Source organism: Plecotus auritus (assembly GCF_963455305.1).
Source record: "Plecotus auritus genome assembly, chromosome: 2".
Classification (NCBI taxonomy): Eukaryota; Metazoa; Chordata; class Mammalia; order Chiroptera; family Vespertilionidae; genus Plecotus; species Plecotus auritus.
This window is the reverse complement of record NC_137771.1, coordinates 180,887,479-180,903,075: the sequence shown is the minus strand read 5'-3', so window position 1 is coordinate 180,903,075 and position 15,597 is coordinate 180,887,479. Positions and strand designations below refer to the sequence as shown.

General features: G+C 38.4%; 1 protein-coding gene across 10 annotated transcripts in view; it reads left to right on the top strand.

The window, feature by feature from the left end:
* Nucleotides 1-15,597, top strand: part of LPP (LIM domain containing preferred translocation partner in lipoma) — a 740,460-nt gene that overhangs the window by 354,660 nt on the left and 370,203 nt on the right. For all 10 annotated transcript variants that reach the window (XM_080655359.1, XM_080655353.1, XM_080655356.1 and 7 more), the window contains one exon: nt 8,512-8,634. Coding sequence is in view for 6 of the 10 variants with exons in the window: in XM_080655353.1 (XP_080511479.1) it covers nt 8,512-8,634 (123 nt within the window). In the remaining 4 variants the exon portion in view is untranslated. The remainder of the gene's footprint in view (nt 1-8,511; nt 8,635-15,597) is intronic.

Sequence of the window (15,597 nt, the reverse complement as noted above, 5' to 3'; positions counted from 1 at the left end):
TTGCTGTGGCTATTTGGGGTCTTTTTTTATTCCAGATGAATTTTTGGAGAGTTCTTTCTAGGTCTATAAAATATGCCATTGGTATTTTAATGGAGAGTGCATTGAATCTATAGATTGCTTTGGGTAGTATGGACATTTTAATGATGTTGATTCTACCAATCCATGAACATGGTATGTTCTTCCATCTGTTTACATCTTCCTCTATCTTTTTTTTTTCAGTGTCCTGTAGTTTTCCGCATATAGGTCTTTTACCTCCTTAGTTAAGTTTATTCCTAGGTATCTTAATTTTTTTGGTGCGATGGTAAATGGGATTGCTTTTTTAGTCTCTCTTTCTGTAGGTTTACTATTGGTGTATAGAAATGCCATAAATTTCTTGGCGTTAATTTTGTATCCTGCTACATTGCCGAATTCATTTATTAAGTCTATTAGTTTTTTGATGGAGTCTTTTAGTTTTTTTATATACCATATCATGTCATCTGCAGATAAGGACAGCTTTACTTCTTCATTTCCAATTTGGATGCCTTTTATTTCTTCTTCTTGTCTAATTGCAATGGCTAATACTTCCAGTACTATGTCAAACAGGAGTGGTGAGCGTGGGCATCCCTGTCTTGTTCCTGTTCTTAGGGGAAATGGTTTTAGTTTTTGCCCATTGAGTATGATGTTAGCTGTGAGTTTATCATATATGGCTTTTATTATGTTGAGGTATGATCCTTCTATTCCCACCTTGTTGAGAGTTTTTATCAAGAAAGGGTGTTGGATTTTGTCAAATGCTTTTTCTGTGTCAATTGAAATGATTATGTGATTTTTATCTCTCAATTTGTTTATGTGATGTATCACATTTATTGATTTGCGGATATTGAACCATCCTTGCATTCCTGGGATAAGTCCTACTTGGTCATGGTGTATAATCTTTCTGATGTACTGCTGGATTCGATTTGCTAGAATTTTGTTGAGGATTTTGGTATCTTTGTTCATAAGGGGTATTGGCCTGTAATTCTCTTTCATTGTATTGTCTTTATCTGTTTTTACATTAGGATGATGCTGCCTTCATAGAAGGAGCTTGGAACTGTTCATTCCTCTTGAATTTTTTGGAATAATCTAAGGAGAATAGGTTTTAATTCTTCCTTGAATGTTTGATAAAACGCCCCTGTGAAGCCGTCTGGCCCGGGCTTTTGTGTGCTGGAAGCTTTATGATGACTGCTTCTATGTCTTCCATAGTTATTGGCCTATTGAGATGTTTTGATTTTCCTGATTGGGTTTTGCAAGGTTATATTTTTCTAAAAACATGTCCATTTCCTCCAGGTTGTCCAGTTTGTTGGAATAGAGTTGTTCATGGTATTTTTTAACAATCCTTTGTATTTCTGTGGGGTCTGTTGTTATTTCACCTCTTTAATTTCTGATTTTGTTTATTTAGGTCCTCTCTCTTTGCTTCTTGGTGAACCTGGCTAGAGGTTCATCAATCTTGTTTATCCTTTCAAAGAACCAGCTCTTGGTTTTGTTGATCTTTTGTATTGTTTTTTTGGTCTCTATGTCATTTATCTCCATTCTGATCTTTATTATTTTCTTCCTTCTGCTTACACTGGGCTTTTCTTGTTGCTCTCTTTCTAACACTTTGAATTGTAGGGTTAGGTAATTTATTACCATTGTTTCTTGTTTTTTGCAGTAGGCTGTACAGCTATGAACTTCCCTCTGAAGACTGCTTTCGCTGTTTCCCATAGATTTTGGATTGTTGTGTTTTCATTGTCATTTGTTGCCATGATGTTTTTTATTTCTTCCTTGAACTCTCTGGTAACCCAGTCATTGTTTAATAGCATGCTGTTTAGTCTCCTTGTGTTTGATTTTTTTGGATTGTTTTTATTGTAGTTGATTTCCAGATTTATGCCACTGTGATCTGAGAAGATGCTTGATATGATTTTTATCTTCTTGAATTTGAAGAGACTTTTCCTATGACCCAACATATGGTCTATCTTTGAAAATGACCCATGTGCACTTGAGAAGAATGTATATTCTGTGGCTTTGGCGTGAAATGTTCTGAAGATGTCAATTAATTCCATCTGGTCTAGTGAGTCATTTAGGATTGATGTTTCTTTGCTGATTTTTTTGTTTAGAGGATTTGTCCAATGGTGATAGTGGGATATTAAAATCTCCTGCTATGATTGTATTGCTGTCAATCTCTCCCTTGATATCCTCCAGGAGGTTTTATTTTTATGTATTTGGGTGTTACTTTATTGGGTGTGTATATATTTACCAGAGTTATTTCTTCTTGTTGGATTGCTCCCTTTAGTATTATGAAGTGGCCTTCCTTATCTCTTGTTATGTCCTTCAGTTTGAGATCAAATTTGTTAGATATGAGTATTGCTACCCCAGGTTTTGTTTTTTTTTTTTTTTTTCATTTCCATTCACCTGAAAAACCTTTTTCCATCCCTTCACCCTCAGTTTGTGTTCATCTTTTTTTCTGAGGTGGGTTTCTTGTAGACAGCAGATATATGGGTCTTGTTTTCTTATCCAATCTGTTACCCTATGTCTTGATTGGTGCATTTAATCCATTTACATTTAAAGTTGTTATTGATAGGTGTCTATTTGTCACCATTTTTATTCTTTACCACTGTGTTCCTTCTTCTCTTCCTATTTCTTTTTTTTTTTTTTTACAGCAGACCCTTTAGCATTTCTTGCATTACTGGTTTGGTGGTAATAAATTCCCTTAGTCCTTTTTTTTCTGTGAAGCTCCTGATTTCACCTTCAATTTTGATTGATAGCCTTGCTGGGTACAGTATTCTTGGATTCAGACCCTTCCTTTGCATGACTTTATATATTTCCTTCCATTCCCTTCTGGCCTGATGAGTTTCTGTTGAAAAATCAGTAGCTAGTCTGATGGGGGTTCTTTTGTAGGTAACTTTCTGTCTTTCTCTTGCCGCTTTTAACATTCTTACTTTGTCATTTTTGTTTGCCAATTTAATTATAATGTGCCTTGGCATTGGTCTTTTGGGGTTCATTTTGCTTGGGACACTGTGAGCTTCTTGGATTTGTGTGGGTTTTTTCTTCCCTATATTAGGGAAATTTTCTGTCAGTATTTCTTCAAACAGGTTTTCTATTACTTGCTCAGTTTCCTCTCCTTCTGGAACCCCTATTATGTGGATTTTTTTTTCTTTTATGTTGTCCCAAAGTTTCCTTAGACTCTCCTCCTGCTTTTTAATTTTTTTTTTTTTTTTCCTAGAAGCTGCTCTACTTGGGTATTTTTTCCTATTTTTTCTTCTAGCTCACTGGTGTGGTTCTCTACTTCTTCTAGTCTACTCTTGATTCTTTCTATTGAGTTCTTTACAGCAGTGATGTCATTTTTAATTTCTTCTTGGTTCTTCCTCATTTCCTCTTGGTTTTACACATATTGTCGAATTTGTCTTCCATTCTTTTCAGCCACCTTATGATCATTTCTCTGAATTCTTTCTCTGACTGTTTGCTTGCCTCCATTTCATTTACTTCCTTTTCTGCTAATGCCTGATTTTCTTTCATATGTGGGCTGTTTCTTTGTCTCCCCTTGGTCTCTCTTCTCTGGGTGTCTGGTTATGTAGTTCTCTCTCTCCTTATCTGACCTTTCCGTGGTGGAGTGTAGAGCTCTTCTGAATCCGCGTGTTTGCGTCAATTGAGGCCCGATGTTCTCAGGTTCGCAGCCTTTCGTTGGATGCCATAGTTGCAGGTTCCCAGGGCTTTTCAGGTTCCCGACAACATCCACTTTCCCCTTCAAGATAGCGCAGTCTCCGCATCCAAGCTGGTCAATCCGGAAGTGAACCCAGCATCATTGGGGATGCCCGATGAGGGGTGCCCCTTCCAGCAGTCCCCCATAGTCTCCTGGAGTATAGCTGTTCCTCAACTCACCAACAAACACCCACTGTGCAACCACACACTCTCCCTTTGTTTTCTCACTCACACACTATCTTGCAGTCTGCCTTTCTGTCAGCAGCCATCTTCCTTTTCTCCTCCACAGTTAATTTTTAGCACCATTGTATGTGTTAAGAAGCATAAGATGTCCATGTTAATGAAGCCTCCAGCTTCAGAATTTTACTTTGAATCAAAATATCTTTAAAGGTTATATACTCATTGGACTTACTATATCAGCCAAAGCATTTCTTTTGAGACTGTGGTCAAGGCAATAATTGAGTAGCTAACATTTATTGAGTACTTATTATGTGGACAGTACTTGACATGTATGAATTTGTATAATAATTCAACAACTGTATGCATATCTGAGACTCAGAGAGCTAGGAAAATGACATAAGGTCACAAAACTAGTGACCATCATATCCAGGGTTTAAACCCCTCTAAGTCTGACTCCTGAACATTTACCACTACTCTTTTTGTGTTAAGTGTGCTTTAGGTGGAAACTTATTAAAAATTATCCTAAACAAAGAAATTTGTTGATTATTTCTCTAGCTTCCTCAAGAATAGAAAGACAATAGATAAATGACAAATAGAGACATACTTAGTTTTTTGTTTATAGATAATGTAATTTTTTTGGTATACTTTTTGTTATCACCAACTTTATTTGTTTGTTTTTTTTTTAAACAAATATTAGGTAAAATAGAATAATGAACAATCTTGACCATAAAAGAAAATAAACATAAAACAAAATTCATGTTGTGTTATTGAATGCTTAAATAATAACTTTGAAAAAAAATCAAAGTTGTATGTAAAAAAGAATGCACTCTTTTGTGTAGTAACTTTTTAGGCTTCTCTAAGATGAGATAGTTTTATACTCCTGAGCAATCAGAGGATGTTTCTTTCCTATAAGAAATCACAAAAGGAAGCCAGAGACTGGGTAGAAGCCTGCAGTCCCTGGTGTCACACGTGGGATCTGGAGGAAATTTTTGAGCTTTGTGAAACACAGTTTAAAAATCCTACTTACATCATGTTTTCACTCTGATTAGCTGGTCTTTTTCCCAGGTATGGCTTGAGCAGTCACATACAAATCTTGGCTCTTCAAATCCCCTCCTGTGCTGTGTCATTGTGATTACTTGGCCTCATCAAAGTTTTTGATGATGAGGTCAGGGTCATACATATTTTGAATGTAACTCAGGGTATTGGTTCTAATTCTAGGATGTGAGTTTCGTTGGATAGAGATTAGTTCTTAATTAATTAGATCATTCCCCTTGATGGTTTTTCTTAATAGCCTGAACAAGAACTCACTTTTTAAGAAGTTTTATTTGATCATTAACTTCTTGATTTTTTTTTCATAGCAGAAGACTTTGCAGTTAGTTCTAGTCCCTATCCTCAAAATGGAAATGAATTCTTAACAAAAAATAAACAAGCAAAAACATTATGCTAAGCAAGATCCATATATTTCCATTCATTACTATTGAGTACTCTCACAATTTTCAACCACCAATACAATAATCAATTCAGGCAAGGATTATCTATGGATGCAAAAATGATTGCGTGAAAGGTTCTTGATAAGCACAATATTGGTAGAGTCTCACAGACAATTTATTGAGGTAAAAGGGAGGAGGACACATTCACAATGTATAAATGCAGTGGACTCTTCATTAATCAAGTCATCACAGTTGACATCACCTACCTGGGCTAAACTGCTATCATGCGCTTCATGATAGAGTGCAACTAAAAATGGGAGTAGTTCCAACAAAGAGGGATGGTAGACTAAAGAGGCTGAATACCAATTGCATGCACAGGCTAGTTGCACACTCTAATTACTTGTTTCATTGTATTGCTCAGGGTAATTCTGTGATTTTGAGTCTCTGTGGTTAGATATCCCAGTGACTTGGGGCATGGGCAGTTGGTTTACTTTCTGTTACAGCGCAGATGTTGTAGACCTTATTAAATGCTGTCTCTTTACTGATACCCCCAGGAAACACTTAATGAATGATGCTTCCCTTAAGAAGAAGAATAATTAACAATAGCATTATTATTTATATTAATTTATAGTTACTGGTTGCTATAATTAATTCTATTTATTAAAATTATAATTATAGCACTTTATAATTTACAAAGTATTTTCTCATCCATTTTTTATCTGAATATTTTAATATCCCTCTGTCTTAGGTATGTCAGGTGATACTCTCCTTGTTTTATAGATGAGGAAACTATGGCTCAGGAAAGAATTTAACCAGGCTGCAATCCACTGCCCTTACCAGTATATTGTGCTATCTATAAGTATATGGAAATACACTTATCAATTTTGTACTTATCATAATGTTTTTTATCTACATCTAAGAGAACAGGTTCACACATTTCTCACTTGCCTTCCTTAACAATAATATCCTCCTTTTTTTTTTTTTTTTCATAGTAGGACCCAATGTCAGAATATTCACAAGAATGTGTAAAAGATTGTCTTCTTAATACCACAGTACTTCATAGTTAATTATACTTAGTGGGATACCGATGAGATTGCTTCTGATAGAGGGATTAGCACTTTCAAAATGACCCTCTGGCCTTACAGTGTTAGATCAAACCCAGAATGTAGGCTCTGAGAAAACTTTCAACCTGGCATTTCACTTATTTACTTACTTTTTTTTTTTCTTTTTTCATTTTTGACTGTGAAAGAAAGCTGAGGAAAATCTCCAATTTTTCTCAAGGGCAACCTTTATATCTGAGCCATATAGTGTGAAATACACAGACATACACACAGATATGCACACACATGTACGCTGAGCCTTTTGGTTCTTTTTTCTATAATATAATATTTACTCTCTATACTAGAACATCCACTGCTTTTATTGTACCTTTAGCTGTTTTTACCAAAAAAATATTGATTTAGAAAGGATTACTGACTGGACCTATGCCAGCATCTATCATTACCTATTTATTTATTTACTTAAACATCTTTATTGAACATTTCCATGGATTAGGCCCTCAGAAAGATTCTGAGGAATCAGCAAGGAGCAGAACAGGTGAGATCCTTTCTGCCATGAAGCTTACATTCTCCTCGGGGAAACTGATGATAGACAGATGTACATAAAAGGTGATGTTAGATCATGATAGATACTATGAGAAAAATGAAACAGGTGAGGGATAAGAGTGCTATAGAGAAGTCATGCAAATACATCCAGAAGGAGTAAATGTAGAGAAGCTTGCTTTCAATAATATGGTAAAACATAGCCATAGTTAAAGAGAGCTCAGAGAGAGGGATATCAGCTGCCCCTGGGGCAGGCAGCATTCATCAGATTTGGTTCCAAGGGGTCTGGGCCACAGCTTCATAGATTTTGGTGTTGTCAGTATGCCTGGGTTAGATCAAATCCTCGGGGATTAACTCATGCTGCCTAAATTCACAAGAGACTAATGTATCAGATCCCCTAAGGGCTGACTGATGCAGAAACTTAAATAAGTTTTAGCACTCAAGGAAGATAGTTGGTGAGCAAGCTACCAGGAGGAAATAAACTAGTAGGGTTAATAGACAAATCTATTATGCTATCATTACCTGATGCAGCATATTTACTAGAAAGATAAACTTACTTAGAGAACTCTAAGGTTTAATGCAAGCTTGTGAGGGTATCCTATATTTTGTTGTTGCTGAGGATATTCTGGTTTCTTGGTTAATGCTTTTTCTATACCTTTTCAGGCACTAACCTGATAGTTAACTGCCTTAGACAGGTTTGACAGGGTTGATTAGTTTATAATAACTTCCCATTATTTTATTTCTATTGGGTCTTGCTGCTGATGCATTTTAGTTTTTTGATGGAGTCTTAAGTATACTCCCTGAAAATCCATGATCATAATTACCTTGTAAAAGAGCCACCTCACTTCATATTTTCAAATTGTAAGGCTACCTCACTTTCTATATTTTCCCCTTAAGCTCTAAGCAAACTACCTGGCAAAAACCTTCTCACAATGCCTGGGGCTGCCCTTGTGGCAGTTTTATTGTCTTCTACTCACCTCTTACTGATTCTGAGTGCAGGTAGAAGTTGGTACCTCTGTTAACACAGAGCATTGACATATGAAATCCGTAAAGCTCCAGCTTCAGATCAGTGACCACTGCCACATGCTTTCTCTGCAGCCCCTTGGCCAGAACCCTCAGCAGTCTCATGCTAGTTCATTTTTCAGACTCATTGATTGGGACCTGCCATCTCTGTCTGTCACACAAACATGGATCCCCTGCTGATTCCTCTTCCTGGACTGTAAGTCTCCCACCCTTGCCCTTCCTGTTCCAACTAAAAAGTCATCATTCTAAGCGGTGGTTTCTGAACACAAAGAACTTGCAGTATCTTCCCAGTTGGATATGCTTCTTGAGTACAGGATGGAGACATTTACTTATTTTTACTTTTATACTCATCAAAAAATAAGTGTGACCTTAGAAAAATAACCTTAAACCTCTCAGTTTTCTTCTTTGTCAAAAAGGTGTCATTCTAATTCAGGCTACCACTGAAATGTTATAAGTGTCGGGGGTGGGGAGTAGATTCAGAACATTTTGGACAAAGCCACACTATAACTAGGGAAATTTGAATTCAGTCAGATATCAATGGAAACTGGAAATTTCCTTTTTGAACATGTCTGTGTTGCCTCTGGCAGGGAAATCCTGGAGGCAAGACCATTGAGGAGAGACGTTCCAGCCTGGATGCTGAGATTGACTCATTGACTAGCATCTTGGCTGACCTTGAGTGCAGCTCCCCCTACAAACCTCGGCCTCCACAGGTAAGAGCTGTCTGGGAATGTCTCCACATGGTGAGCTACAAATGGTCTATGATGATCTGAAAGTACAAGCTGCTGTTCATGCCCTTCCTTTTTTTTTTTTTTTTAATCTTCTCAGAGTCAATGATCTAAGTAGTCTTTTTATTTTATATCAACACTAGAGGCCCGGTGCATGAAATTCATGCACTTGGAGGCGGGGGGGTTCCTCAGCCCGGACTTCACCTTCTCGCACTCCGGGAGCCCTCAGGGTATGTCCGACTGATGGCATAGGCCCGCTCCCTATGGCTTAAGCCCGCTCCCTAAGCCATCAGTTGGACATCCTTAGCGCTGCTGCATAGGCGTGAGAGGCTCCCACCACCGCTGCTGCGCTAGCCAGCTATGAGTCCGGCTTCCGACTGAGCAGCACTCCCCCTGTGGGTGCACACTGATCACCAGGGGACAGTTCCTGCATTGAGCATCTGCCCCCTCATGGTCAGTGCGTGTCATAGTGACTGGTCGTTTCGCTGTTTGGTGGATTTGCATATTAGCCTTTTATTATATAGGATATGTTTTCTAACAAATAGATCCTTAAAAATTAATTTTATTAGTATTGTCTTTAAAATACAACAACATTATACAAAAAAACTTCTGAAAATTAAAACTCTTCTTACTCCATTGTCCTCATTTTCTGACTTTGAGTATGTGGATATTTTGTACACGTTATTACAGTCTTCACAAATAGAATTTAGCACGACTATGTTAAAGTGAGGGCTACGTCTTCTGTAAAGAAATTCCTTATGCTGGACCTGGCAGGTAGCTTCCATTTTTTGGTTGTTGTATGTAATGCTATGAAGGACATGTTCATGAGTATTTTTTTTTGGAGTTATTTCCCTGTCTTAGATTCCTAATAGTGGGATTTTTACATTGAGAAGTCTGACCGCTTCCTTTATTTTTCTTTCCAAAAGTTGTGAATAGCTTGTGTTGGCAGTTGGAATATACCAATTTCTCCTCAAGTTCACCAGAATTTGGTGATAGCCATTAATCTCTATTTTTAAAAGGTAGATGGTGCTCCTTGTTATCACTTTATTTATTTGTTTGTTTGTTTGGGTATTTTTTGTTTTTTTGAGCCTGGCTACATTGTAGTTTACTATCTGCATTCAGAAACTGAACTTGCATTGCTAGTGGTCATTCCCTGTCAGTCTCAGGTCTTGAGATAGTAATGGGAAATCTATGTATGCCTCCATGTTCTCAGAAGACAACCAGAGGAACTCTAGATGCACACACTGGACTGGCACAATTTGTCACTGCATGTTTAACTTGTGAGATGCTTGCTTGACTAAGTGACAGTGTATATGGCATGCTGAGTTTACTCCAGTTCTTGAACAGCAGCTCCTGTGTTCACAATGGTTCCTTTCATGAATTAAAAACCATCCCTGCTTCTCAGCTGTCATTCATTTCAACACTGAACTGCACATAAGGTGGCAGTGCTTTCCTGTTTAGATATATTCCCATTACCTTTCCTAGACATATAATGGGACTGTCAGCAAAACACACTAGACTAGAGCTTAGCTTTTCCTTTGCTATAATTACTCTTGGCCACACCAGACCTGTTGGTAGTGGAAATACACTTGATTTCTATAAACATACTGAGCTGCAGGTATGTAGCATGTACTGTGGTCGGTTTTTTTTTGTTTTTGTTTTCGGGGGGGGGGAACTGTTAGGAGAAAAAAAGTGGATGGTTGAATGAGAAATAAATAGGACCCCATAATCATCACCCAGGGACCCATAATAGTAAACTATGGCAGATATTGTAGAAACATAAAGAATAGAGTAATAAATACTTTTGAAGGTGGCAGAATCTGAGAAGATTTATGAGAAGGCTTGTGTATTCAGATTGATGGGTGTGTGGACTAGTAATAATGGGGACAATAATGGAGAACAGCCTGAGCCATTCAGGAGAAAGGTCCAGGTTTCTAGGTGGCTGAGGACAAGGCCACTGAAGACTTGAAGTGCCTACAGGATTGTAAGGTTTCCTAATGACAGCCTGGGGACAAGTTTGAATGCCAGATTAAGATTTTGCTTTGCCTTTTGTAGATAACTAGAGGCCAGGTGCATGGATTTGTGCACCAGTGGGTCTCTCAGCCTGGCCTGCACCCTCTCGCAATCCAGGACCCCTTGGGGGATGTCAGACTGCCAGTTTTGGGCCACTCCCACTCATCCTGGCCCCCCTGCACCTGCTGCCTCTGCTGCTGCCACCACCGCTCATAGCACTGCCACAGAGATGGCAGAGGCTCGTGCAACAGCAGCTTCACTCACCAGCCATGAGCCCAGTGTCTGGTGCCCCTAGGTCAGCTAAGTAGTGCTCCCACTGTGGGAGTGCACTGACCACCAGGGGGCAGCTCCTGTGTTTAGTGTACCCCCTGGTGGTTAATGCATTTCAGAGAGACTGGTTGAGCGGTCTACCAGTTGTAATGGTTGCTTAGGCTTTTATATATATAAAAAATAATGTGTTGAAGTGATGGTCAATCTGCATATTACTCTTTTATTAGATAGGATAGAGGCCTGGTGTACGGGTGTGGGCCAGCTGGTTTTCCCTGAAGGGTGTCCTGGATAAGGGTGGGGGTTCCCTTGGGGTGTGGGGCGGCCTGGGCAAGGGGCCTGTGGTGGTTTGCAGGGTGACCACACCCCCCAGCGACCCAAGCGGAGGCCCTAGTATTTGGGATTTATTTATCTTCTATAATTGAAACTTTGTAGCTTTGAGCAGAGCCAAGCCTCCTGCTTGCTCCATGGTCGCAGTCATTTTTGTTGGGATTTATTTATCTTCTATAATTGAAACTTTCTAGCCTTGAGTGGAGGCCTGGGCCTGCCAGGGTGTGTGGAAAGCTTGGCTTCCTCCATCACCAGGGGCAACTCAAGCCTCCTGCTCTCACCAGCTCCGTGGCCACAGCCATTTTTGTTGGGATTTATTTATCTTCTATAATTTAAACTTTGTAGCCTGAGTGGAGGCCTGGGCCTGCCAGGGTGTGCAGAAAGCTTGGTTTCCTCCATTGCTGGGGAAACCCAACCATCCTGCTCACTCCATGGCTGCAGCCATCTTGGTTGGGTTAATTTTCATACTCAGTCCTGATTGGCTGCTGGGCATGGCTTGTGGGTGTAGTGGAGTGATGGTTAGTTTGCATATTACTCTTTTATTAGATAGGATGGGGAATAGTGGAAGGTTCTCAATCAGGGGAAAGCCAAATTTCATTCCTAAAAAGGAACATGGGAAACAAGCGGGGCTCTGGAAAGATGCAGGAGGATGGGCCAGATCTGAGAAATTCTCCAGCAAGCCTTTGATGGAACAGCGTTTGTTGTTAAGCATTTTTCCTATTCTACTCAGACACATGCCACAAACTTAGTTTCTCAGAACAGCAAGACCACTGAGTTTTCCACTGTAGTCACCTGCCCATGATCCCCTCCTTTTTTTAAAATTGTGTTTTTGCTTAATCTTTTTTCCACCCTCAATTCTTAATATATACTGTGGAGCTTCTACTTAATATAGCCTTAATTCCTTAAGGCTGTGTCAACATCTACCTCCCATAAACCACTGCATTTTAATGGGTTATTCACAAGCTCCATTTTTGTTTGCACAATCTTACTGTGTACTCAAACTAATAATCACTGATATTTTGACAGTGCTTCACTGATTGTAAAGCATATATTCTCACTTGAGTAAGACTGAAACTCTGATATTAATGATATGGTGATCTGGAGTGAAGGATCCTAACATAAGTGACCTGTCTTAGGACATAGGACTACAATATGAACACAGCTGGACCCTGAATTTTCACCTGTGTTTGGTTTTAAGTTCTAGAACCAGATCTGGGATGTCAGTATTTTAAAAGCATTTTTATCAATGACAAAAATCTGTGAAACAATCATATGTGTAACAATGTCCTTAGAGGCTTTCTTATAAAAAGAAAAACATTCAGAAGGTTTAGAAAAATTATTAATGATAATCCTTAAGTAGAATAAGTGGAGAATTGAGGTAAAAATCTACTTTGATGAGTCTATTCCACTCAGAAATTAAAGAGTGATCCTTTCTAACATTTTTTATTATTCTACTTTAGGAAAGCAAGAGTTAATTGGGAGTTACAACTCATTCTTCTGAGTTATCTTCACTCTGGTGGAACTGAATTAGATATGTTAGTGTTTATTAGTTAACATAATTATATGCTGTAAGAATGATAATCACACACCTAAGATATTAAAAATATGTGCTAAAAGAAAATGATGTCTGTTGTGTTGTAATTAAAAGGTACTTGAAAAGTCCTAGAACTGTAGAATGTTAATGCCCAACTTTAATGTTTTTATTTTTGATCCAAAGCAAATTATAAAACCCATCGAATCACCTGGCTACTTAAAGTAGGCTACCAAGTCTATAATTTCTCATTATTCAAGCATGTGTTGTGTGTGTTCCTGAACCCACTTCTGAACTTCCTTATTAAGGCCAGTTTGACTACTTGATCTAGGGAAAATCTTACTGTATGTGGAATGTTTGTACCAGTAGAGGTCCAAAGGAGCTCTATTCAAATAACAACTTTGAGAAATGTCTGAGTACTTTGCTTTAACCTTTTATGGCTAGGGTTCAGGATCCAAAGAAGGGGCCTTGCAAAATGAAAAGCTATACAACAAATATAAATTTAGAAGGCATGGGTGGCCAGATGGAAACCTCTTTCTTGGAGAGGCACACCGACTCTGGCCAGTCTGTTTTTTATTCACTTTTACATACACATCTTGCCCTCAGTAAAGCATGGCAAACAGGTAGCAGACAGACCATCTCAGAGGTCAGTAAAGATCAGTAAGGTCTAGTAAACATTTACTTTGAGGCTAGCAGGTCAGGAAATTGCTTTGAGCCACCACACAGCCATGCTAAGTCCAAGGACCATTGGCCTTCCATGTTCCTTGGTGCACTCTGATGACAGTATTGGGAAAGTATTGGTTTCCCACAGTACTTGAAGATAGATTTTATGGAGCCTTTTTATCCTTTTTCCAAAGGAGCTTTTTCTACTCTGAGATTTCCCAGCTTTAGTTTTGTTCACTTATTTATTCATATCTTTACTTGGGAAATGTGGCTTAATTTCACATTTTCATTCATTCACCTAATATTTATTGAGATCCTTTATGAATCAGGTATTAGAAGCAAAAAAGTTAGTATCAACATGTCCTTGCTCTTATTCTTACTCTTACAGAGGAAACAAACACATAAACAATTCAAAAGCCACCAAAGAAGGGCTTCAGTGTGCTACTTTAGGCTGTCATGTGACTCACCAGATGTTGAAATTGTTGGAAAATAAAATATAGTAATATTAACGTTATACTGTGTACTGTTCTAAGGAAGTGTCTGGGAAGATTGCAGAGAGCCCTTGAGTTATGGGTACAAAAGCCTGTGTTGTGGGAAAGGCATAGGTTTCAAGGTGCGAGAATAACAGTAATGAGAAAATCAAGGAATGTTGAAAGTGAATGTCTTGTTTGAAGGACATGTTAGTTCAAATGCTGTATCGGGTATGTGTAACACAAAGGGGATAGGCAGATGAAATCACATGCACTTAGTACCTATGGAGCACTCTTTTTTTTTTTTTAAGAATTAAGGAATCTTTTTAAAAATATTTTATTGATTTTTTACAGAGAGGAAGGGAGAGGGATAGAGAGTTAGAAACATCGATCAGCTGCCTCCTGCACACCTCCCACTGGGGATGTGCCCGCAACCAAGGTACATGCCCCTGACCAGAATCAAACCTGGGACCCTTCAGTCTGCAGGCTGACGCTCTATCCACTGAGCCAAACTGGTTAGGACCCTATGTAGCACTCTTGATGCCCAAGGACTCCCATAGCAAGAAGAGGAATTTAGGGGTGACAGTATTTCTGGCTACAATGGGTTTGGGGGGTAACGACTTTAGCAAATTTTAAATTAAATATAAGAATATACACCTGCATCACTACACAGAGTTATGCAATTAAACTAGCTTAGTGTTTGAAACTAAAATATTACCCATTTTAAAATGTGTGTATTAGGAAGTACTTTTAGAAGAACAGATGTAAGAAGTTTGGAGGTGGTTGTGGCATGAGTTGCAGACTGAATATGATCATAGAGTGTGGGAGCTTAGATGGGCCTTTGAGGTCATGCAGCCAAATGTTTAGGAAAGAAAAGATTTTGCTCAGAGAAAGAATGCACTACTCAATGAGTAGCAAGAGTACTGCTTATTTCCCTTTTTTCCTGAAATAAGACTTAATGCTTCTCTGTGGATGATAATAGCAACCAATGGAATAAAAGGGGTCTTTTTAGCATTTCAATTAGTTTATTCCAAAATGTCTCCCTTTTGTGGTACAGTCTCTAAAATATGTCTTAGAATCATAATGAAAGAGTAAAGTAAAATAAAAAAATAGATAAATCAAAAACATAACTCAAAGTTATACATAAAATTTACGACAGTATAGTCACTATACTATAGTGTCTTTGAGTCAGTGTATATCTAGACCCCATTCAATGGCATCATCTGTTAATAGAAGTTTAGCTTAGATTTTCTGGAAGAGTTACACAGGGGTCAGATTGAAATTCTTTTGATTTCTTAGAAGATAGTGGATAAACCCATGCTTTTATTTTTGTTTTTTCTTCTCTTGGCAGAGCCAGGGCTAGAGTTCTGGACTTCTGATACTTAGTACAGAGCTTTCTTTTCTTCCCTGCAGTGTGTTTGGTAGCATCAGAGCTGGTGCCTAGGTAACATGGACAAACTTTCAGATATTTTATATTACTATTTCAGGGTTACTCGAAACTTACTAATTTTTTAATCAAGCTGCTTTTGAATTGGTCACATGCAATTTCACTATCCTCATTTAGACTAGTATGAAAACATTTATAGAGATTCAAGGATAAGGATCAGGTTGAGCATAGTCCAATAGCCTGAATTCCAAGTCTGCCAGTAAGAAGAGTGCTATCTTCTCACTTGT